Consider the following 23,537-nt stretch of genomic DNA (forward strand, 5'->3'; position numbering starts at 1 on the left):
TGAATCTAATAATAATTTTCAGAGAAATACTAGATCTAAAATGAATGGCATTTAAAATGATCCAAAAATTAAATACCATTATTTTTTGTTGAGCTGCCTTTTTTCCTTCAGACCCATGGAACTGCGTTTCTTTTTTGCCCCACCCAAGAGTGATAAATTTTTCTGTTGAAATAGTCAGAAAAATACAAAGTTGTACATTATACTGATCAGTAAATGTTAATAAACCTAATGTCATTATTCATGACCATCTGGCCTCAGTTACATTTTAGTGTATAAAATATATTTATCCTCAACCAAGAATAACATTTCAACATAAACGGAGGTGCAGAATAATACAAGAAAGGAATAAGCTTAAAAAATTAGATAAAAAGCTTCAAGTTGTTTCTAGGTTACAGAAAACAATTTATGGCCATACAATAAAAATGTCTTAAAGCTGATGTGTACCAACATTCTTCTAGGTGTTATTTTCAAAAAAGCTGGACAAATTAGTAGTGCTCTGATTACATTATTTTTAATGCAAATTTTACTAAGCACCCCCATATATGTCACACCACAGCACTGGACAACAGAAGGCTGAATACATTAAACATACAGATCCAATAATTGATTTACTTCTATAGCATGGACAGGCACTGGAATCAACTTTACCAGCAATTTTATAAGTGCACCTATGATCTGAAGGCAAGAGGCAACACATTTACATAACTATGATCTTTATGGCAAAAATACCAGGCTTGCACACTGTGTTAATGACAATCAAACAGAAAAGACTTGCCAAAACTTAAAAGAAGGGCAAGAGGACACTTCTCACTGACGATAAAAACATATTGTTCGAAATGTAAATCTCACCACCTTAAGACAAAACAGAATGCAAATTTTGATAATTATGCCCCCTGATGTACTGCGTTGGTAAAAGCTGAGTATTTGCTTCAGAAAAACTACTATATTTTATATAAATAAGCTGCTGTGTAGCCATGGGGGCAGCCATTCAAGCTGAAAAAAAGTAGAAAAAGGAACAGGTTACATAGCAGATAGCAAATAACCTCTGTAGAATACAATGGTGTTTACAGAGCTTATCTGTTATTTAGCCTGTGCCATTTAGGGCTCTGGCACACGGGGAGATTAGTCGCCCGTGACAAATCTCCCTGTTAGTGGGCGACTAATCTCCCCGAATTGCCATCCCACCGGCGACAATGTAAGTCGCCGGTGGGATGGCACACGCTGTGCAGGCGATTTCGGCAAATCGCCGAAGTTGCCTCGCGAGGCATTTTCGGCGATTTGCCGAAATCGCGCCGCCACGTGTGCCATCCCACCGGCGACTTACATTGTCGCTGGTGGGATGGCAACTCAGGGAGATTAGTCGCCCGCGAACAGGGAGATTTGTCGCGGGCGACTAATCTCCCCATGTGCCAGAGCCCTTAGCCCTATTTCAGTTTGAATAGCTACTCCCATGACTATATAGCAACTTTGTTTACATAAACTACAGTAAGGATTTTGAGGCAAATACACAACTTTTACCAATGCGGGGCAACAGAACATTTTAATTACTTTGATGTTCCTTTAAGCGCATCTTCAAAAGAAGGATACAACTGGAAATTCTATAACCAGGATACAAATCCTCTATTAGGTTTAGGAGATATAACTGAATAACAACAACCGAAAAGACACAGGATGGACATGCCGGATATCATTATTTGTTTTTATTTCACACTGGGTCCCCAGATGTCTTTTTCTGCCCTGGGTCCCTGCTTGCCTCATTTAGTTTACAGGGGACATATACTTTTTCACATTTTTTACTCCAGCACTGCCCCATTCCCTCACCTCTGCTCCTGCATGTCAAGCAGGCAGCTTCATGCTTTTACTAATTAGAATAATCTGGCAAAGTCAGTGAGTGCCATGCAAAACTCTGCAATAACAACCCAAGTTCCTCTCCCATGCCTCAGTCAGATGCATAGAGGGGGAAAAGGAGAGAGGATTGGGGTGTTTTGGAAAAATATGTATTTTTTTTGTGTGTCAATATCCAATAGTGCATATTATAGGGTGGCCCTGCAGCTGTCCCTGATAAACTTCCTCCAGGAAAGAGTGCAAGCAGTATTATAACAACTGGAGGACCAACTACTCATGTGGAGTGGTATGTTTTTTTTTTTTCATCATTATCCAGTAGCATATATCAGAAGATAGCCCTCCAGCTGTTTCAGAATAACTACTAACAAACAATGGTGCAGGACATTCTTGTTATTTCACAGCTTGGGGTGCTGATATATACTATTGGATAATTCCTAAAAAGCATGTTCCTTTATTTGAACAGGTGGCCCACCATATTACACTGTGCTACAACTGCTTTGGCTGTTTTTGTCTGTTGTTGTTTGACAGCCAGATGATCACCTACTTACAAGAGTACTTTAAGATCTGTCCCTCTAGGGGTGATCACAATTTGCTCAATCTAAGGTTGAAGGGGGTTGTTGCTGGCAGCAGGAAGGGCACATAATAGTATACAAGACCTATTACTTTAATAGAGATGGGTATAAACAGTGAAAGATGTGCAAAAAAAAGTTATGGGAATGAGAACAGTAATGGGAGTAAAAACTCTAAAGTTTGAGAGAAAGTTGCAGCTCCACTAAACACCATTATGGGAATAAGGAAGGACTTGGGTTGCTACTGCAGAGTACCGATGGTCACTTACATTAATGACAACTTGTAAAGAAGAATGAAAACACACACCAAGGCCATTTCATTTCAACCTAGACAATAAGCACAGAGAATCTCTGTGTAAAGAGTATATTTATCATGTTGTTTAAAAAGTGGAGTGAAGCATTACCTGTGATGTTGCCTACGACAACCAATCAGCAATTAGATTTCAACAGTTAGGAGACCAAACCAAAGCATCTGACTGGCTGCAATGAGCAACATCATCTGTAATGTTTTACTCCACACAGCATGATAAATATAACCCTACGTCTTCTATCAAAAATGTAAAATCAGGCAACACTGCATATCACAGACGTGCATGTAAATATCAAAACCTTAAACTTCAAATGTTGTGTAGCCTCAAAACAAGCCTGTGAATGGTGAAATTGATTTTACAAACATCCAAGTGATTGCTAAATTGGAGAAATAAGGAAAAAAGCCTACCTTCACCAAAATCATCTTGGTAGATTGATTTTTCAGCAATTGGCTCAAAGTCTTTGGTCATTAAGATTAGAGTCTGTTGACCTTAGATGCAAAAAAAAAAAAAACACAATGGAAAAAATGTGGTAATGAAGGGCTTGATAAATCCCTCCAATATTTAAGACAGCCAGTAAGCTTAGTGTCCGACTGGGTCTCCTAGAGCGACCTGGAAACCTGCTCTCAAAGGCCCACTCAAACATTACATGTAGTGATAGTTATGTTATATAAGTATATGGAGGTAAAGGACGTAAGAAAAGGCTGTTGAAAATGTAGATTTTTTTTTTGTGTTCTGTAGTCTTTTAGATTTAAGTCTCTTTGCAAAATTACCTATATGTAGAAATAATCTAATTTATCTACTTTATGTATGTTAGCTTTTAGTTGCCATATATTTGCATCCCTATTAGAAATTTAATTTATGCACAGTTAAAATGTAAAGTCTAGAAATATAATGTCCCACTTCCATTCCAGGTGAAGGGAGTTCTATCGAAAAAAGTAAATTTAGAATATGTTCATGTCCCTCCTCACTTACTTAACTATAGAAGATCATTATATTTTACACATTTTACTTTGAGTCTAGATGTTATTTAAATAGGACTCACAATTGTAATATTTTCAAGGTCCAGGCTTTTGCCTTTGGAACACACCACCCCTTAAATGATGGTCCAATACCCTTAAACTAGCACCAGATTCCATAAAAAACTTAGCAGTTCCCACATTTTTCAAGATTTAATGGACTTAGTGTTGAGTGTCAGGTGAAACTTGCACGCAAGAGTGAATGGATCCAGTAGAAGCAGACCACAAAGGTAGGTGTGGGAAACTGCATTAACTTTGGGAATTCTGAAACAGACTGCATCTTGTTTTGGTGGTAATTGTAATGTAATGTATGATTATTGTTCATACCTGTGACAAGAAGAACAAGTTCTTGATCTGGACTCCAACTCATTGCAAGAATGCCACTATCCACACTGCCAACACACTCCAACTAAAATTGAAACAAGGTAGATTTCCTTTATGCTAATCAATAAGTGTTTACTTACACCAAATAATTATAAAGGGAACAATATACTCCCTATTGAAAAATATAAAGATATAAGAAGGCACCAAGAAGTCCCAAAATCATAAGGTCATGTAAAGCCTCTGGCTGTAAATGTTTCATTTATTATGGCAATATCCTTTATACAGAAGTACTGATAACAACTGGTTTCATTTCTACATGATGTAATGGGCACTTTGATACCACTGGACCCCAAACAAGTCTAGCTATATTGCTTTCTCTCGGTAATCATTTGAACAAAAAACATATTTTGTGTTTATTTCAGATCAAATAAACTAAAGCTTTATCTACTTTAGCTCAGTGCTGTCCAACTTCTATGGTACCTAGGGTCGGAATTTTTTTGGCCTATATAATGGAGGGCAGATAATGATAGATACTTTTGACCACTCCTCCATTTTAAACCACACTTACTTTAAACCACACCCATGTTATCACAAAACAAATAATTGTTACTCAGTGCAACAATATCACCCTTCACTCATCAGTGAAAGAAGTTTATTATATCATATTAAGACATACCCTTAATTCCATATGGCTCCTTCTTCCCTGTGGACAGCACAGCAACCCTCGGAATGCTAACAATGTCCCAGAACCAACCCCTGCCCTCCCGGAGGCAGCATAGGGCAGGCAGACTATGGTACACTCAGGTAGGCAGAGTATGGCACACAGGCAGCATACGGGAGGCAGAGTATCACACAAACACAGGCAGGGTAGGACAGGCAGAATAAGGCAATATAGGCAGCATAGCAAAGCAGAGTATTGCACACAGGCTGGGTAAAGCAGGGCAAGCGGAGTATGGCACAACACAGGCAGGGTAGATCAGGGCAGGCTGAGTAGGGAAGGAGAAAGGGAAACCTATCATGTCTATGTAAGTAACTGACCATGACCACTCCAAGATATTTATACTGCAGTACATACAGTAATATAGTGCCAGCAGTGCTCCTACAATCTGTCTGAAGTGTGAACAGGTAAACAATGGGGAAGCCTATGGTCTTGGGTCTTACAGATGTGAACAATACATGGGCTTACAAGTGTGAACAGTGCAGGAGCTTACAGCCTGAATCTGAGGTGTGAACTATGCAGGGGGTCAGTTAATCTTAGTATTAATATCATTTATAGCTTACACAAAGGTAAGCAGTCACAGCAGCAAGACAGATGAGGGGGGCAAACACAAATATTATGAGGAAAAAGTTTCAATAATAGTTTCATGTCAGCAGAAAGATAAGCATAATGAGAGCAACAAAAATTACCTGGCCAGTGTTAATATTAGATAGCAGGACATCACCTGTAGATGTTGCAACACATACTGATTCTTGATCAGGGACATCCTGGATTCCAACAAGATGGCCATTTCCATCCTCTGGGAGGAAATTCGCTGCTGTTAAAGATATGTCTTTGATGATCTATTAAAAAATAAAATAAAAGAGAAACAAACTGCAATCTATTTTTTAATTAAATACTTAGGGGCAGATTTATCAAAATGTGAGTTAAGAGCTGAATTCATAAATAATACATAAAAAATGTATATGTATATATAGATTTCTTGTATTTAAAAGTGCACATTGCACGCCTTTTTAAAAGACTGAAGCTAAAATTAATGCTAAGTACACAAAATTACTAATACTCCTAGATTTACATTAATTTTCCTGGTCCGGCTTAATTAAAAAAGTCATTATACACTGTAATACATAAGCACGAACATTTTATGTTTACTATAAAGAACAAAGGTGCATTTTTAAGGCAGTGCTAAGATACAGTATATCCTAGATCTCCTGTTTAATGGTAATGGTCAATGGAGATATAAAAATTCTTAAATGCAGTCCACAGTATACCTCCTTCTAACAAAATGTTTAAAATTTTACTAAGGGCATGCAAGGTGCATTGTTAGCCTGCCGAAAAGGGCAGGCTGACAATCAACCCCTATGCTTAAAAAATGCTTCTAGTTGTGTGCTTATCTGCAGGCTGACAATCTGTCCCATGTGCCCTTGCCCTAAAGGTAAGAACTCACAGAGCGAGTTACTTGCCCCACTGCTACGGAGTAACTACTCCAAAAAGGCTTTCCATTGGCAACATTAGAAGTCCCCGGGGGAAAGCACTTCACATCACTTCAGTAATCCGAAGTCGCTGACACTCCTAACAAAATTTAAGACGGAGAGCCTATGATAACTCTGGCGGCCTTGATCAAAATTCCTATAGAGATGTTGAATCTTTAGCCTGGTTCCGTAAGTTCAGTATATAACATACAGCATTTCTAGCCATATTCAAATTTAGGGTTAATTCTCCTTTAGTGTTTAAATAATTTATAGTTAAAGAATTACATTCATTCATCAACCTGTATAGGCAAGCTTCTTCTGAATGTCAAAAAGGACATACATAGTTGTCACTCCTGTAATAAAGTTATTTATGTGAGCAACTTATTTGTATTTTATGGCCAGTTCTGCCTGTCTTTTAGAGACTGCTATAGTGGCTGCCTGAAGTCATAGACATCTTGAGGAAGTGTTTGGGAGGGAGTTATTTTGCTCTCTGCCTTTGCAAAACAATAGCATTAGGGAATGGCACCATTTTAATCTGGAAAGATTCACTGAAACAGCATGATAGTTATTTTATCTCAATATACACTATAAAAGAAAACAGAGGCTAGGATGAAAAAGGAGGATTTATGCATTCACATTTTTATTTCTTCTTGCCACTTGAGAAATAAGAATAAGCTGTGTAGAAGAAAAAAAAATTGCCCTTCACAGCCACTATAGTTTACAAAAGTAATTACACCTATTAATACATAAAATGTCAAAACAGTAAAGAATCAAAACCTCTTGAGAATTCGGGTCAAATTCCACAAAACCATAGCCTGATCCAATTAGCACTGTTCCAGTTTCTGACCGAATGGCGCTGCATTGTGGGGAGCCTAAACTTCCACTTGTGTTGAAGCGCAAACACCTTTTTAACTTGAGATTTCTCATTCCAGGGCCTTAATTCTAAAGTTGGAGATAATAAAGAGAAAGCTGTTTAAAGATATTAAAGTAGATATATTCAGTGTATATTATAGGCAAGTTAAAGGTGGGGCTTATATAAATATGTCAATGGATCATCATTGGTTCTGTTCTGTTACTGTAATACCCATCTGTATTTCCCAGGATTACTATCAGTAGTGGGTAGGGTTGCCACCTGTCTGGTTTTAATCCGGACTGTCCAGTTTTTGGAAGGGCTGTCCAGGTCAAAATCGCTTGCTCGGTTTCCCCAACTTGGAAAACTGAGCAAGACTCTTTGCAACATCATTTCATAGCCCTGCCCAGTGATGTCACACCCTGCCCTTCTGCCTGGCATTAGCCACCGCAAAAGGTGGCAACCCTACTAGTGGTAGAAAAAAAAATGTTACCAGTGATGAGAGTTGCGAAAACATGAAAGTAATCTGTTAGATAAGTTACCTTTAAGTTAAACTAACAAAGCTGCAATGGAAGAGATTTAAACAAAAATAAAGTAGCTGTTAGACACCTGTTTTGTTGAGATGGTGATAAAAAAAAATAGTGTTGCATATCTAAGTAGCACTTAAATATGGCATTAACCAGCTAAGCAAGCAATAGGCGCGAAATTTAAACTTTGATAGTGCACTCTTGTTTGTTTTTATTGCCCAAGCTTGCGTATCCAGACCTTAGCTAAGCCTTGTTTTTGATTGTTCCGCTGGTTTTTGACTCTTTGCCTGTTTTTTTATGCTGAATCTTCGCTGCCTGCCCTTGACCCTTTGCCTGACTCTGACGTTAAAAAACTTAACTTTCGTGTTTATAAGACAAAAAGTTACATGATTATACGATTTCTGATCGGTTCGGCCAGGACTATGGATTCAGCTGAATCCAAATCTTACTGAAAAAGGCAGAATCCCAAACCACATCCGGATTCGGTGCATCTCTGACCATTGGCTGATTGAGATATTTTACCACAATCACAATGGGGCATTTTTACTATAGTGTAAATGTTTTGCACTTCACTAACATTTACTTCAATTCATCATGCATATTTTAACAACACAATCTTTCAACCTTTTTTTTTTTTTTGCCAAAAAGGCACTCTTGTCCCTTATTCTCTTTTTTAATAGCTTTTCAATTTGTCTTCATTTTTTTTTTTTTTTATAGTAGTTGAATTATATGCCTTCTTCTTTAGACTCTTGCCAGCTTTCAAATGGGGGTCACAAAAAACTTTTGCTCTGTGAGGCTACAATTTCTATTGTTACTTTTTATCACATATATTTCTATTCAGGCTTGTCCTACTCATAATCCAGTCTCCAATTCACACGAACACTTGGTTGAAGGGAAATTTACAACCAAGAGCTGCTGATTGAAAAAAAAACAAAACAAAAAAAAACTGAATAATTAAAAACGAAGAAACAAAAATGAAGACTAACTGCTAATTGTCTCTGCATATCACTCTCTACATTATAATAAAAGTAAAAGGGATTCTGTCACAGGAAAACATGTTTTTTTACAAATGAATCAGTTAATAGCGCTCTTCCAGAAGAATCCTGCATTGACTACCCTTTTTTCCCAAAGAGCAAACAGATTTTTTTAAGTTTAATTTTGATATTTGACATGGAGCTAGACATATTCTTAGTTTAGTGTTTTCTCTTCCTTCTTTCCTCTGAATCCCGGGGCCGGCGCATGCACAGTAGAGTAAAAAAAAGCCGACTTTTTTGGTTAAAGTGAAGACAGAAGAACGAAGAGGAGAAACTCGCTCACGGGGTAAAAGGTAAGCTATTAAAGTAACTGTGGGGGTACCTAACCTTTTGGCACCCCCAGTGACTTAGCCTTTCCTTCTCCTTTAAATATAAAAAAATCTTTTTGCATTTTTGAAAAATGGATTTCAATGCTCTATTAACTTATGTGTATTGAAAAAACATATTTTCCCATTACAGCATTCCTTTAACTGTCTTAAGTAATTTTCCATCCCAAGAAATGCACATGTGCCTGTGCAGAAACATTTTGAAATTAGAGCACATATAAAATTATGTGTGTGTGTGTGTGTGTGTGTGTGTGTGTGTGTGTATATATATATATATATATATATATATATATATATATATAATCTGGCAATTATTCTGGATGAGCCACCTCTCCACAAAAGCAGAAATATAGGCTTTCCACAACAGTTTTAAGAGTGTACAGAAAAACTATTTCTCCCACAGCAGCACAACAGCTAGAGACTGTGGGGTTTATGTAAGCTGCAGCCCAACAACAACAGAAGAAAGAGGTAGGTTGGACGTCCATAATCTACATCACACTATAATACTGACCATTAATATAGAGTTGTTTTAGGTACTGATCATGTATAATGCATATATCAAATATATTTAACCCATACTAAATCCCTTCCGTATTTAATCTAATTCAGGAATAAGCCGTCTATATATTTATGCATAGCCTAAATAGCTTAACTGGTGTCTGCGAAATAATGTGTATGGACCCCAAAGTGATGCTTGAGTGAGTAGAGCCTCTTTTAGACTTGGTGTGCCTTACCTGCTTCCAGTGTTCCTCTGTACGTGTGCTGTCTGTGAGCGTGTGTCAGGAGGAAGAGGAGGAGGGTGCAGAGGAAGCACACACACACACACTGCTGTCTCACTAGGAGGAGGAGGAGCCGGAGCAGCAGCTGCAGCGGCGGCGGCCTGAGCGATAGGATGTCCCGACATGAAGGTGAGAGCCGTGATGGGAGGACATGGGGGGCTAGAAAGCTAGTGTCCCCACACCAGTACCCCCGCACACGCACATCTCTCAGTAGGCAGCCATTCCTCTGTACTTCCTGTTAATATATCTCCTCCAGAGTGGTGAGGGTACAGGCCCAGGCCTCCTCCCTGTGCTGCCGGCTCCACTTGCTGTTCCTGGGAGCTTCTGTTACCCTCTTGGCCCGGCATGTAACGCTACCCCATCGTTTCCTTTTACCTGTCGCCCAGTCGGCAGGCTCCGCATCTTACTGCCCCCTTCCCCTCTCGTGCTCGGGCTCTGTTTACATTCAAGGCCGAGGCTTCAGGCCCGGGACACGGTTAGAGGCCACCCAGTGTACATATACAAACACGTGTATACATTGCACCCCGAAAGTACATTTATGGACAGAGCATACAGTGTATTAGGACACTGAAGTGGGCATTTGTTGGTGTGGGCAGCGGGGAGAGGCCCGGTAAGAAGGAGGAGTAGGGGGATTGCACTGTCATGCGAGGGAGGAGGGGAGCCGTATGCACTGGAAGTTGGGAGGAAGAGGTCAGTTTGTGTATGTTAGTTTAGTTTACAGAATTTTGCATTTTTGTTGAACATGCCTTTTATGGGTAGTGTGTCATATACAGTCAGAGAAATACCCACTGGTTTTATGTTTCTATATCAGTCCATCTGTAGATTCTGCACATGTTAATAGCATGGCTGGAGGAGTGTGTTGTATATTATTGTTGAACTGGGTGCAGTTTGTGTAGGAGGTCAGGGATGTCTAGTCAGGAGCACAACCCAACAATGTCTTTTGAGCCCACACTGCAGGTTGGTCCATCACAGTGAATACACAACTGTATCTATATGTTGTATGTGTGTAAAACCAGATACTTTATGACTGCAATGTATTAATAACATGTGAATTTTTATGTATGATACTTTTCTGTTGTTTTGCGTGACTATTAAAACATTTTTATGAGATTTTTATAGTGATTTTTAAATGTATTCCAGAAAAAAAGACATTTGTTTATTCCTTTCTGTGCTTCTGTTCTGTATCTTGAATTATTATGCCAGAAGTCAGTTTTCCTTATTGTCAATGTTTAGATGTTACATTTTTTTATTCTTATTTCCGTGCCTATTCTTGTTAACTTTGAATATATTATCAATGTATTTTATAAGTATCTTTTTCTATTTATTTCATAATTATTTACAGATATTTGGTGACCTTTAAATACATTTAGTTATGCTAGCAGAACATCACAACCATGCATTCATATGGAAAGAGTTTTAAAATGCAGTTGTTGGTCACAATTTTATACTAGTAATGGTGCAAGGCAATATCTGCTGTGATTGCAGCACACTGATATGAGATAATAGTGTTCTACGTCTATAAAAGATCATTTCATTTTGCTTTTATGCCAGGGTTTGAAGTATTATGTGCTCCATTCCAATGTATGACAGCTGCATCTTAAACATGCAATAAATAGAGGGCCTTTTCAAAGAATGGCCAGACTACCAACTGCATAGATGCAATGTCAGCATCTGACACACTCAAGTGTCTCACGGTCTCACTGTTTCAAATACAGGTATTGCATTTGTGCTGTGGCTAAAGCCCATTGCCTTTCTGTGACTGGGTCTTTAATGTACAACATGTTCACTGTCTGTAAAAAACATTGCAGCAGTTTCAAAGGGGTTGTTCACCTCTGAGTTAACTTTTAGTATAATGTAGAGTATAATATCTTTGCAGTTGGTCTTGATTTTTTGTCAGTAGTTTTTTTTTTAAATTAAATTCTAGTTCAGCAACTCTTCATATTGGAGTTTTAACAGCTATGGTACAAATTACCTTCGCAGCCAGGGAGTGGTTTGAATAAGAGACTGATGAGGAGGAGAGAAAAAAATGATAAAAAGTAATAATAACAATAAAACTGTAGTCTGTAGTTTTTGGCTGCTGGGGTCAATGTCCCCCATTTGAAAGCTACAAAGAATTTAAAGAAGAAGGCAAATAATTCAAAAACTATAAGGAGTAAATAATGAAGACCAATTGAAAAGCTGCTTAGACTTGGCCATTCTATAACATTCTAAAAGTAAAATTAAAGGTGAAGCACTCCTTTAAGAGTTATATCATTGTGGCAGCTACACTTTGGAGCCTTGTTTTAAAAACAAATGTATTCAAACCTTTGATAGGATAGCAGCCATTACATTACATGCGTTCACATACTAGGTGATATAAAGAAAAAGACAATGCACAACAGCCTATGTGGCAGTTTACATCTTTTTCTTCGCTAAGAACAAATCTTAGACTTGTTGAAACAAAACAGTGGCAGGGCCATAGCTGGCCCACTGGGCTCTGGTTGGGCATCCTTTATGTACTGTAATGCAGAAATTTAGAGTAGTCTTCAGCTTTTGGGTGCCTTTTAAATGTTTGGGTCGTATCAGTGATTGTAAAAAAAGATTTTAAACTAAGTACTATAATGTGTTTTTGGCAGAATATAAAAATATTTGCTAATTTACAAATAACATTTTTCAGTATTGTTTTTTCCATCCCCCTCCTTTTAAAATGAGTGTAAATTCAGTGCTTGTGCTTTATGCAGTACTTTTAATCAAAATGTACCTTGGGATTATCCGGCGATGAGGAAAATAGAGGAAAAATAATAACTTAAATCACGGATTCCTTGTTCAGTTTAAGATATATTAAAACAGACTTGTTTTATAAAGAGAGGTTAACAAGTCAATGTGTACAAGCAAGAACCTATTAACGTTTATTTAGTCCTATAGCATTATTTATAGCATTATTTTCATTTCAGTAGTCTTGCAGGAGGTGGCTAGGAGGATTTCTTGAGAATATTGTTTTTTTCCTGAGAAACCACAAATCAAGTTGGCTTTACATTCTTTTAGTTTTGAGAAATGTTTTTATAGTTATCTGCATATTTAATATATGAGTAGATGTTTTAGCTTGAGTAGCCTTAAACAAGCAACCTAAGAAAATATTGTCTTCCTTTGATCTTTGAATTAAAGCAACAGTGTTGCTCAGTACTTTCTCAGTATCTTTCAACTGCTGAAGTTTATTGAGGCCTTTGCTACCTTTAGGCTATGCAAACACATTGTTAATAGGCTTGAAAAAATATGATGATATAATTTGATTATCATTTATTTGAATTCAGTAATCTGAAGTTTTGCTGTAGTTAGAGCTGCATAATCTAGCAATCACATAATGTTTTTCATGGGTAAATATATTATGTACATTTAAAAGGCATGTTTGAATGGAAGCTTTCATTTTGGTTGTAGCTTAATACTCCAAAGTACACTTCCTTAGAGAAGGATAGAAAAGGGTAAAGAATAGTTACTTCCCTTATCAGTCTCAAAACAACATTAAAGTTCACTATGTACAAAGTTATTACATTTATTTTACCTACAAGCACTCTAGTGTCCATGATATGGTAATACAGCTGAGGCCTAAAGTTTATATACGCCTATGCGTATCCAAACTCTATTTTATATAACTTCACGCTTACCATGTTGCCATACATTGCCCATGTTAAGTCAAATTGGGTATGAACTTTATTTTTCTATAAGGTAATTTTTAGGGTGAAGACACATGGAGATACTAGTAGCAGCTACTTTTTCATGGATATTAAACACTAGAAAATACTCTGCCATAGAATTGCCTCTGCTAAAAACACATGTAGAGACAACTATCGGCAAGTGATCAGCATTGTCTATTTTAGTAGCCACGACAAGTAGCTGCTACCAGTAGCTCCATGTGTCTTCACCCTAAAGTAATAGCTTAGGATTTGCACCTGTAGCTGTATTTAAGGATCTACCTTAGAGCAACTTCCAATTTGCCCTTGATACCATTGGAAAAGGGAGAAATCCAAGCACCTGCCAAGAATTCAAACAAAATTCTGGACCTCCGCAAATTACATTAACATTTATTTATAAAGCACCAACATATTCCGCAGCGCTGTACAATAAGTGGGTTACATACATTGGACATACAGAGTAACATATAAAGCAATCAGTAACCGATACAAGAAGTGAAGAGGGCCCTGCCCAAAAGAGCTTACAATCTACAAGATCCTGTTCCTTCTTAAAGGAACAGTAACACAAAAATATTTAAATACCTTATAAGTCACAAAACATCTCTAATATTAGGTCTAGCCTTTCCCCCCTTGCCTTTTTTAAATGCTTTGTGTAGAATTTTAGTGACAAACTGCTCCATAGCAGCACGGCGAAAAGTTGACGGGTGCTCGAATTCCTGTGTGCAATGACCCGGAAGTTGTCTTCGTGTAGGAGGACCTTTGGCACTTAAGCTTTTTATCAGCTTATGTTGTTTAAATTTATGATCGCAACATTACCCCCCAAACTGTCTGAAGAAATAGAAACATAAATTTAAACTGCATATGCTAATAAAAAGAAAATTAGATACAACCAACTGTATATGTTCAAGATTTGTATGCACCCTTTAAAATGATTTTTCTAAAATGTGTTGACACATCTTTAAATGATACTGAAACCACAGTATGAAATTTATATTAATATAAAAGTGCCATCTAATCATCACATATCCTGGGCTTGAAAGTTTTGTTGAAATCACAATAACAATGCAGCCCAATCAAATGTATGTTCCCAAAAAACTGGCACCTGCAAATGACAGTTCTGCATTTGTTTCTGTGGTATTGGTATTGTTTTTATTTATTCTAGTAATCATGACTGCCTAGCAGGTCTTCTGTAATGCAAGACAGTTGAGTTATATAGGCTGGAAACCGATTGTGTATAAAAACAAGTGATGACTCACAAGTGCAATCCAGAAATCTTTTAACTTTCATTTAAAAGAACAGTAAAACCAAACAAGGAAAGTGTTTCAGAGTATTTCAAATGCACTGTTGCCCTACACTGTTAAAAATTGTAAGTTTGCAGAAGCGCTTCTATAGTTTCTATAAACAAACTGCTGTGTAGCCATAGGAGCAGCCATTCGAGCTGAGAAAGAAGAAAAGGCACGGGTTACATAGCAGATAATAGATAAACCGTGTAAAAGTCTTGATACATTGTTTCTGTAGTCCAGCAAGCATAGAATTGCAAAAGAACTGCATTTTCATTAACAAATAATGTCAACATAATTTTTAGGTTTATTGGAGTATTGTTTAGAATTGCATTATCTTTCATTATGGGGGAAACTTATGCTTTTAGTTTTCAGTTGACTGATAATTTTGTAAAAAGCCTACAAGTGCTTTTTGCCTGCCTTTTTTCTGAACTACAGTAGAACCCTGATTTAATGTACTTATTGATTTTCCAGTCATTGATGCCATTTTTTCCTGCCACATACAGTCAAATGCTGCCTATTTTAATCCAGATTTTAAGTTTTACCAGAATTTACACTGTTTTGACGCCATTCCCTTGGAAACCTAACATCAGGGTTCTACAGTAATTTAAAAAATGTACCCTATTCTCTTGTAAATGAGCAAAAGACATGCTTGTAAATATGCTATGTCAAGATTCAGTTTGTTTTGGGTATTTTTTTATTTTATTTTTTTTTTACTCTTGTTTGTTTAGTAACCTTTTCTTACTATATCTTCCTCTACTTCATAGCCCTGTTGTAAGCCCTTGTACGGTGAAGCATGAATCAGTGTTTTGTCCAGCCTATCTATTGTTCTTTAATGGTTCCTATTTTTTTCTTCCTTTTTATATTTGCATAGTTCAGGCGTAAGAAATTATGTGTCCAAGCAAATGCACTGCAATATTATAAAGTTTTGAATAGTATTTATTTGTAACTGAGGTTCACAGGCTTTTATGGTAGTCATGTCTTGGAATTTGCTTGCCATGTTCTCATCTTTTTAAGTTTATGAAATGTATTCAGCTGGCAGGAGTGAGAACTCATTATGCTCTGTATACTGTTTTACTTCAGGTGACTATACCTGTCTTTCTTGGAATATTCTATTATTGTCTTTTGGGCATAATTGGCAGTGGGAAGGGACTTTTAGTCACCCTCACCGGAGGAAATTAAGCATGTGACAAAACATCATGTGCCATTGCCCTCAAGTGTTACCTACAAATGAGAGAAATCTAAGCAGAAAGTAAGGTCTGCGTTTACCCATAGCAATTAATTACATCTTTGCTTTTATTTTCTAATAGGTAGTAGTCTACTCTAAACTTATTGGTGATTTGTTGCTATGCATTGTAGCAGTGGTGCATTTCAGCATGTTTGCTAGACATTTAGCCCCTCAGTGTGCACTAGAAGTGACAGGTAGGTTCCATTCATCTAAATGACATGCAGCACAAAAAGATATGGAGTCTGTGCCATTGGCCTAAACAAAACAGTTTTATGGGGAGTAGGTCATATGTATGTGTAGCAAAACATGTGCAATCCACATACATTATAGACCAACAGGTAACACTACACTATATATATTATATTATACACACACACTATTACATTCTACATAGTAAGTAGTAAGTTGGGTTGAAAAAAGACATACGTCCATCACGTTCAACCATAATGCCTATATATAACCTGCCTAACTTCTAGTTAATCCAGAGGAAGGCAAAAAAAACCCATCTGAAGCCTTTCTAATTTGCCGCAGAGGGGAAAAAATTTCTTCCTGACTCCAAGATGGCAATCGGACCAGTCCCTGGATCAACTAGTACTAAGAGCTATCTCTCATAAACCTGTATTCCCTCGCTTGCTAAGAATCCATCCAGCCCCTTCTTAAAGCTATGTAATGTATCAGCCACCACAACTGATTCAGGGAGGGAATTCCATAACCTCACAGCTCTCACAGTAAAAAATCCTTTCCGAATATTTAAACGGAACCTCCCTTCTTCTAAACGGAGTGGGTGCCCTTGTGTCCGTTGGAAGGACCTACTGGTAAATAAAACATTAGAAAGGTTATTATATGATCCCCTTATATATTTATACATAGTTATCATGTCCCCCCTTAAGCGCCTCTTCTCCAGTGTAAACAGACCCAACTTGGCCAGTCTTTCTTCATAACTGAGACATTCCATACCCTTTTCCAACTTAGTTGCCCTTCTCTGGACCCTCTCTAACTCAATAATGTCCCGTTTGAGCACTGGAGACCAGAACTGGACAGCATATTCTAGATGGGGCCTTACCAGTGCTCTGTAAAGGGGAAGAATAACCCCCTCCTCCCGTGAATCTATACCCCTTTTAATACAGCTCAAAACCTTGTTTGCCCTTGCAGCTGCTGCCTGGCATTGCTTGCTACAGCCAAGTTTATTATCTACAAGGACTCCAAGGTCCTTCTCCATTATGGATTTGCCTAGTGCAGTCCCATTAAGGGTATAAGTGGCTTGCATATTTTTACATCCCAGGTGCATGACCTTACATTTATCCACATTAAATCTCATCTGCCACTTAGCTGCCCAGATTGCCAGTTGGTCAAGATCCTGCTGCAAGGATGCCACATCCTGGATAGAATTGACTGGTCTGCAGAGTTTTGTGTCATCTGCAAACACTGATACATTACTTATAATACCCTTTCCCAAGTCATTTATGAACAAGTTAAACAAATGTGGACCCAGTACAAGAACCCTGAGGGACCCCACTGAGAACCTTATTCCAAGTAGAAATACTTGGAATAATTGTTTTTTTTGCAGCAGCACCTGGACATTTTTATTTTATTTGCCTTTTTTTCGGTGATTGCGCTGCCTTTTAAACTCTATATGCCAACTGTGTCAGCACTACCCAGCCTTTCTCAATAAATATATGAAGACCAATTCTCGCTCGTTTAACTCCCTGTTATTAAAGTGATACTCACACTAAGGGACCCATACATTAAAGCACAATTTTTTTTCTTATTATTTTTTCTTATTTATAGAACTTTTCGTAATGACCACAATAATTTTGTTAAAATTGCACAACATTTTTGTGGTTTTCATTAACTTTCAAAAAAAGTAGTTTTTTTCTAAATTCATTCACTCTTTCGTATCGTAACTATCTTTTGCCAGGTTCGATATGTACAGTGCCATTGAGTTCTATGGAATTCTTCCAAAATCATGCATTGCAGTTTCAAAGCCATAAAGGTTTTCGCGCCATTTACGATAGTTTGACCGGGAAAAGAATTTTTGGGACAAATTTTTTCCAGTCATGCTTTTAACAATCCAAGATTCGTGCTTTAAAGGAACAGTAACACCAAAAAATTAAAGTGTTTTAAAGTAATTAAAATATAATGTACAGTTGCCCTGCGCTGGTAAAACTGGTAAGTTTGCAACAGAAACGTTACTATAGTTTATATAAATGAGCTGCTATGTCAACACGGGGGCAGCCATTGAAGCTGGGAAAAAGGAGAAAAGGCACAGGCACATATCAGATAACAGATAAGCTTTGTAGAATATAATGGAGTTTTATCTGTTATCTGCTAAGTAACCTGTGCCTTTTCTCCTGTAAATGGCTGCCCTCATGGCTACACAGAAGCTTTATTATATAAACTATAGTAGTCTTTCTAAGGAAAACACACCAGTTGTACCAGTACAGGGCAGCATTACATTATATAGTAATTACTTTTATACACTTTCATTTTTTGGTGTTACTGTCCCTTTAATGAATGGGCCCCTAGAAGTTCCCTCTTTAAAATTGGACTGTAAAAAGTTACCTATAGGTTATGTTGATAATTTTTCGCTGATCGGGCTTCTTTTGTAAGTAATTGTTACTTGAAGTTCCTAAGCCTGACAGTTTTGCCAACCTTTTCAACCTGTCAATCGCTTCTTGTGCTAACGGACTGCTGCTGCTTGAATATGGCAGCCCCCTCATAGAGATACATGGGGGATCAGGTAGGTAATGTAAAAGTATTGGGTAAATACTTTTATGGCCAAATGATAAAGCTTGTGCAAAGACAATGTTATGATAGATGTAAAACAAGATTTAATTGCTGGTGTCAGTATCTCTTTAAAGGAGAAGGAAAGTTATAAGCTAATGTTTGATATAAATGTTGGACACCCACGCCACAGTTATTGTAATCTCAGTGATTATAATTTAACTCTATTTTCTGTACCCTGAAAACTAAAATTGCATCGAATGTGTTGTGGTATGTCACTCCTTCCACATCTTCTTTCTTCTCTATGGCCCTGAACCAGGGCACATGTGCAGTAGTCTCAAGGTTGGCTTTTCACTCTGCTGGACATGTGTGCCCAGTATAGTCTTTAATAAACACAAGCACTTGCCTCAATTTCAAAACAGTTTGCAAGTCTTTTCCACTGTATGTCTGAATTTATCGTAGAGCCACTTTTATGCTCTTTTAGCAAACTGCTAAAGAAGAAGACCTGTCGATCCCTAAGAAATAATTGTGAACACTTTTCTATTGTGTCAAGCAAAACAAACTTTACTTACACTATTTAAATTATTTAAAACTTGTTTCCCTTTGTCTTGAAATTCACAATCACAGAAAGCAAGTGCCATATTTTGGACACTGTTATTAAGGCAAACTTTGCATCATCTCAAAATCTTATGTATGTGCCAGAAGGGGACCTAAAGACCAAGCTCACGCACAGCCTATACAGTTAGACAGTGAGTAGAGAAGGAGAATCTGAGGAGGCTAGATGACATCTAGGAATTGCAGAAAGAAAAGTGAAAGTATTGCTCTGCCTGGTGGGGAAGGCAATATATGATTGACAGCTGAAGTTTTTAAATATGTTTCTAGGTATGGATGTTCTTAAACTAACACAAAATGTTTAATAAAAGGGCTTTTATTAAAGAGTAAGTAAACCTTTTTTTTTCTGTACAGCACCCAGAATAACATGCCTTTCTCCCTGTACCCAGATATATTTTGTTTCTCTATTACAAGTAACTGGACTAAATCTTTTACTGACTTCCTATTTAGCGTGAAGCCCCTTCCCCTTTTACTTTCTGTGCCCTCCTTATCTCTCTATGATGATCTACTGCTAATGCGTGAATGATTTTACTTGGAGCAGAAGCAGTAAGCAGACACCTCTTTAAGGTTATGAATGAAAAAGAAATACAGCTTTATACACGCCAGAGCCACTATTGAATGTCAGTTAAAACTTGATTTTATTCATCCAGCTAAAAGCAATACACCTGATGAGTTTCGTGCGCATGCGCACTTAATCAAAGGCATGAGGTCTTTGAAGTTTTCAAAGTCAGAGAGCGGAGTGATGGGGAAATAAAAGGGGCGGAGCTTAAAACTAGATAATTTAGCTACTCGTAATAGAGAAACAAAATAAATCTGCCTGCTGGGATAAAGGTATGTTACTCTGAGGGTTGTTTAGAGTAATTTTAGGAGATTTCTAAATAAAAGGCTTACTTATCTTTTCAACACCTTTTTATGCCTGGGTGACAAGTCACCTTAACACCTTTTTAGACTAGCACCCCTTCTCTGGAATTCCCTCCCTCTTTCCAGCAGATTGTCTCTCTGCCTTTAAAACCATCTCTTAAAAAAACAGTGCTCAATGACACGTCTCTAAATTTGCTGACTTTTTAATTTGCCCTTTTCCCGCAAATCATGTGACTTTTGGAACAAGGAAATTGGTACATTTGCTTTTCTGCACGCTATTTTAAATCTTCCTTAACCTAATTTGCATATGTGACTTGTTGGGTTTTGTTCAGGTGAAACCATTGCATTTTATTGAGTTCTGTTAATTGATTTTGTATAATCATTTGAATAGTCTTATTCAGAATTCAGCATTCAGATTCAGCATTTAACACGTGTCCTAATTAGGAATGCACCGAATCCAGGATTCGGTATTAAGCCTTTTTCGGCAGCCGAATCCACGTTCCTGGCTGAACCGATACCTAATTGGCATAAATTAGCATATGCTAATTAGGATTTGGAAGGGTTAAATGCCTGTGTGAACACGGAAGTGAAAAAAATTTTGCTGCGTGAGCGGCACCGTTTAGTATTTGTTCAGTATTTGGCCCTTCGGGTGGATTTGGGCAAACCCAAAAAACTGGGTTCAGTGCATCCCTAGTCCTAATATAGTCTGTAATGTAAAGATAATAGGCATTAGCGCTAACAACAGAACATACTTAAAAACTGTAGTTGCTGAGGTTCAAGTGCCACCTTTTTTCTAAGTAAAATTGGCCACATGCTGATTACTGACCAGGCCTGTGCTGATTGGTCAAGAGAGGACCACATCAGTGGTCAGGTGCAGTCCTCGCCCAAATTGATTTTCAAACCTGCAGGATCAATAGCTGGCTAAACTTCAGCCAGGTGTCAATCGAACAGGGTGATCAACAAATGCCATACATAATATTGTGACAATACTTCTTCATTTTCTTGTGAAACCTTGGACAATAAAAAAAAATGTATAAAATATGAATAAATTCCATTGTTAGCACCCAGGACAATATTTCAAGTAGAGATGCACCAAATTCAGTATTTTGGGCTTTGGCCGAATCTGAACCGTAATTTGCATGTGCAAATTAGGGTACCGAAAGGTTAACAAGAAATACGTTTGTTAAATTTCCTTTTTCGTTTGTACAAAAGTCACATGATTTCAAGGTCAGATTTGGTTTGGCAGTGCCTCCATCGTGGGGAGAAGGGGTACTCTTGTGGCTGCTTCAAAGGGGGCCCCGCCGTGGCATGAAAATTATGCAAATTGCATAAGTTGCATATAAGGTTACATAAATGTTGCCTAGAAAGCTTAAGAATACAGGAATACAGGGTTATGGGAGATAGCTCTTAGTACAAGTTGATACAGGGACTGGTCCGATTGCCATCTTGGAGTCAGGAAGGAATTTTTTCCCCTCTGAGGCAAATTAGAGAGGCTTCAGATGGGGTTTTTTGCCTTCCTCTGGATCAACTTGTAGTTAGGCAGGTTAGGTATAGGCATTATGGTTGAACTTGATGGACGTATGTCTTTTTTCAACCCAACTTACTATGTTACTATGTTACTATGTAGAAACTGGCCTAACTTGCCTAGAAACTTGGGTAACTTGCGTACACGCAAAAGACAATGCAGAAAAGGGACAGATAGAGGCAAACTGCACTGACACCAATAAATTAAACAACTTAAAGGTAAATTCTACTTCCCCCATGAACTGACTGATAAATTAGTACTTTTATTATTCATTTTAACCATTTATATGAACTATTTATAATAGTGAACCATAAGCTGTTTATTTTGGGAACTATTTACTGAATTATATTAGTGTCTCTTACAGGAAGTTTCAGTAGTGGAATGACTGGTTACTGGGTCTCACAGCAACATCATTGGGCCCCTACACTTACCGTATATACTCGAGTATAAGCCGATCCGAATATAAGCCGAAGTACCTAATTTTACCTAAGAAAACTGGAAAAACTTATTGACTCGAGTATAAGCCTAGGGTGGGAAATTGCGCATGCTTGCTGATGGCTTTTTCTAGGTTTCAGCTAAACTTCAGAGTACCGTATATACTCGAGAAAAGCAGAGGGTGACTTTTTCAGCACATTTTTGGTGCTGAAAAACTCGGCGTATACTTGAGTATATAAGGTATGCAAATTTACGTAACTTGTACAAACTTAAGTTACTTTCAAAGAAACTTACGTCATTTACATATAAACTTCACTGACCCCCAATTAAAAGACTGACTTGTTACCACATTATTTTTACTACATTTTTACTATTTTTATGAACCACTACTTACTAGTTATTAAGCTTATAAACTTATGCAAAAACGTACATAACTTTCATATCAAGCAATGGCAGCACAGGGCAGGAAGGAGATTAAAATTAGGGCAAATCCACTGACTGTTGATGAACTGAGCGTTAATAAGTACATTAATTAAATTCTTTCTATGAACTTATTATTGAGGACATCAGCAAGGGGCGTGGTCAAAATCTTTGCACTATGCACTTGTGTACAAGAAGGCCCTATATAAATAACTTGTATGGGGCCCCAAAGTTTCTAAGGTGGCCCTGTGGTTTGGCCAGGCACTTTGATTTGGATGAATCCTGCTCAAAAAGGCAGAAAACTGAACCAAATCTAGGGTTCAGTGCATCCCTTATTTTAAGTAGTTGGGACAAAATGTTCCACTGTTCTCTATGTACCATTCTTTTTCTTAGATTCAGATACTGCAAAGCACCTGGAAAAACATTAAAGGGGTTCTGTCATAGGTAAACATGTTAAAATGTATCAGTTAATAGTGCTGCTTCAGCAGGACTCTGTACTAGAATACATTTTGAAAAAGGGCAAACAGATTTTTTTTATATTTAATTTTGAAATTTAACATGTGGCTAGACATCTTGTATGTTTCCCAGGTGTGCTCAATTGTGCTCTGATAAACTTTATTCACTCTTTACTGCTGTGCTGTATCTTGAAATGGTCACCCCCCTCCCAGCTACCTTCTCCTTGCAGAACAATGGGAAGGTAGCAAGATAGCAGCTGCCTGACACCTGTATTGCTAAAAATTCTCCCATGCCCCGCCTAGTGTTCGCTATGATAACAACATTCAGTGTTAAAACTCCAAGTCTTGTTCACCAAACTCATGACTCCTTCCGTTACATTGAGTAGGAGAAACAATAGCTTATCTGGAAGCAGTTATATTGTGTAGTGCTGGCTCTTTCTGAAAGCTCGGGATGAAGCACAATGCACCAAGATGGCTGCCTATACGCCAATATTACAGCTGAAAAACAATACATTTGTTAGTTCAAGAATAAAATTATAAATGGTAGAGTGAATTATT

At 37.6% G+C, this 23,537-nt stretch overlaps 2 protein-coding genes across 4 annotated transcripts in view; one reads left to right on the forward strand and one right to left on the reverse strand.

The window, feature by feature from the left end:
• Nucleotides 1-10,068, reverse strand: part of elp1 (elongator complex protein 1) — a 52,794-nt gene extending 42,726 nt beyond the window's left edge. The window contains exons 1-6 of one of the 3 annotated variants that reach the window (XM_012956928.2): nt 9,727-9,816; nt 7,033-7,197; nt 5,473-5,625; nt 4,069-4,150; nt 3,133-3,213; nt 77-162 (exon numbers count right to left, since the gene is read on the reverse strand). In XM_012956928.2, coding sequence (XP_012812382.1) covers nt 77-162; nt 3,133-3,213; nt 4,069-4,150; nt 5,473-5,625; nt 7,033-7,182 — 552 coding nt within the window. In that variant the 5' untranslated portion in view covers nt 7,183-7,197; nt 9,727-9,816. 3 annotated transcript variants of the gene reach the window in all.
• The window catches only part of kcmf1 (potassium channel modulatory factor 1), a 35,932-nt gene continuing 22,240 nt past the window's right edge, over nt 9,846-23,537 (forward strand). Inside the window, 1 exon segment of the mRNA NM_001122807.1 lies at nt 9,846-9,900. Coding sequence (NP_001116279.1) covers nt 9,885-9,900 — 16 coding nt within the window. The 5' untranslated portion in view covers nt 9,846-9,884.

Source organism: Xenopus tropicalis, chromosome 1 (genome assembly GCF_000004195.4).
Source record: "Xenopus tropicalis strain Nigerian chromosome 1, UCB_Xtro_10.0, whole genome shotgun sequence".
In the NCBI taxonomy this organism is placed as follows: domain Eukaryota; kingdom Metazoa; phylum Chordata; class Amphibia; order Anura; family Pipidae; genus Xenopus; species Xenopus tropicalis.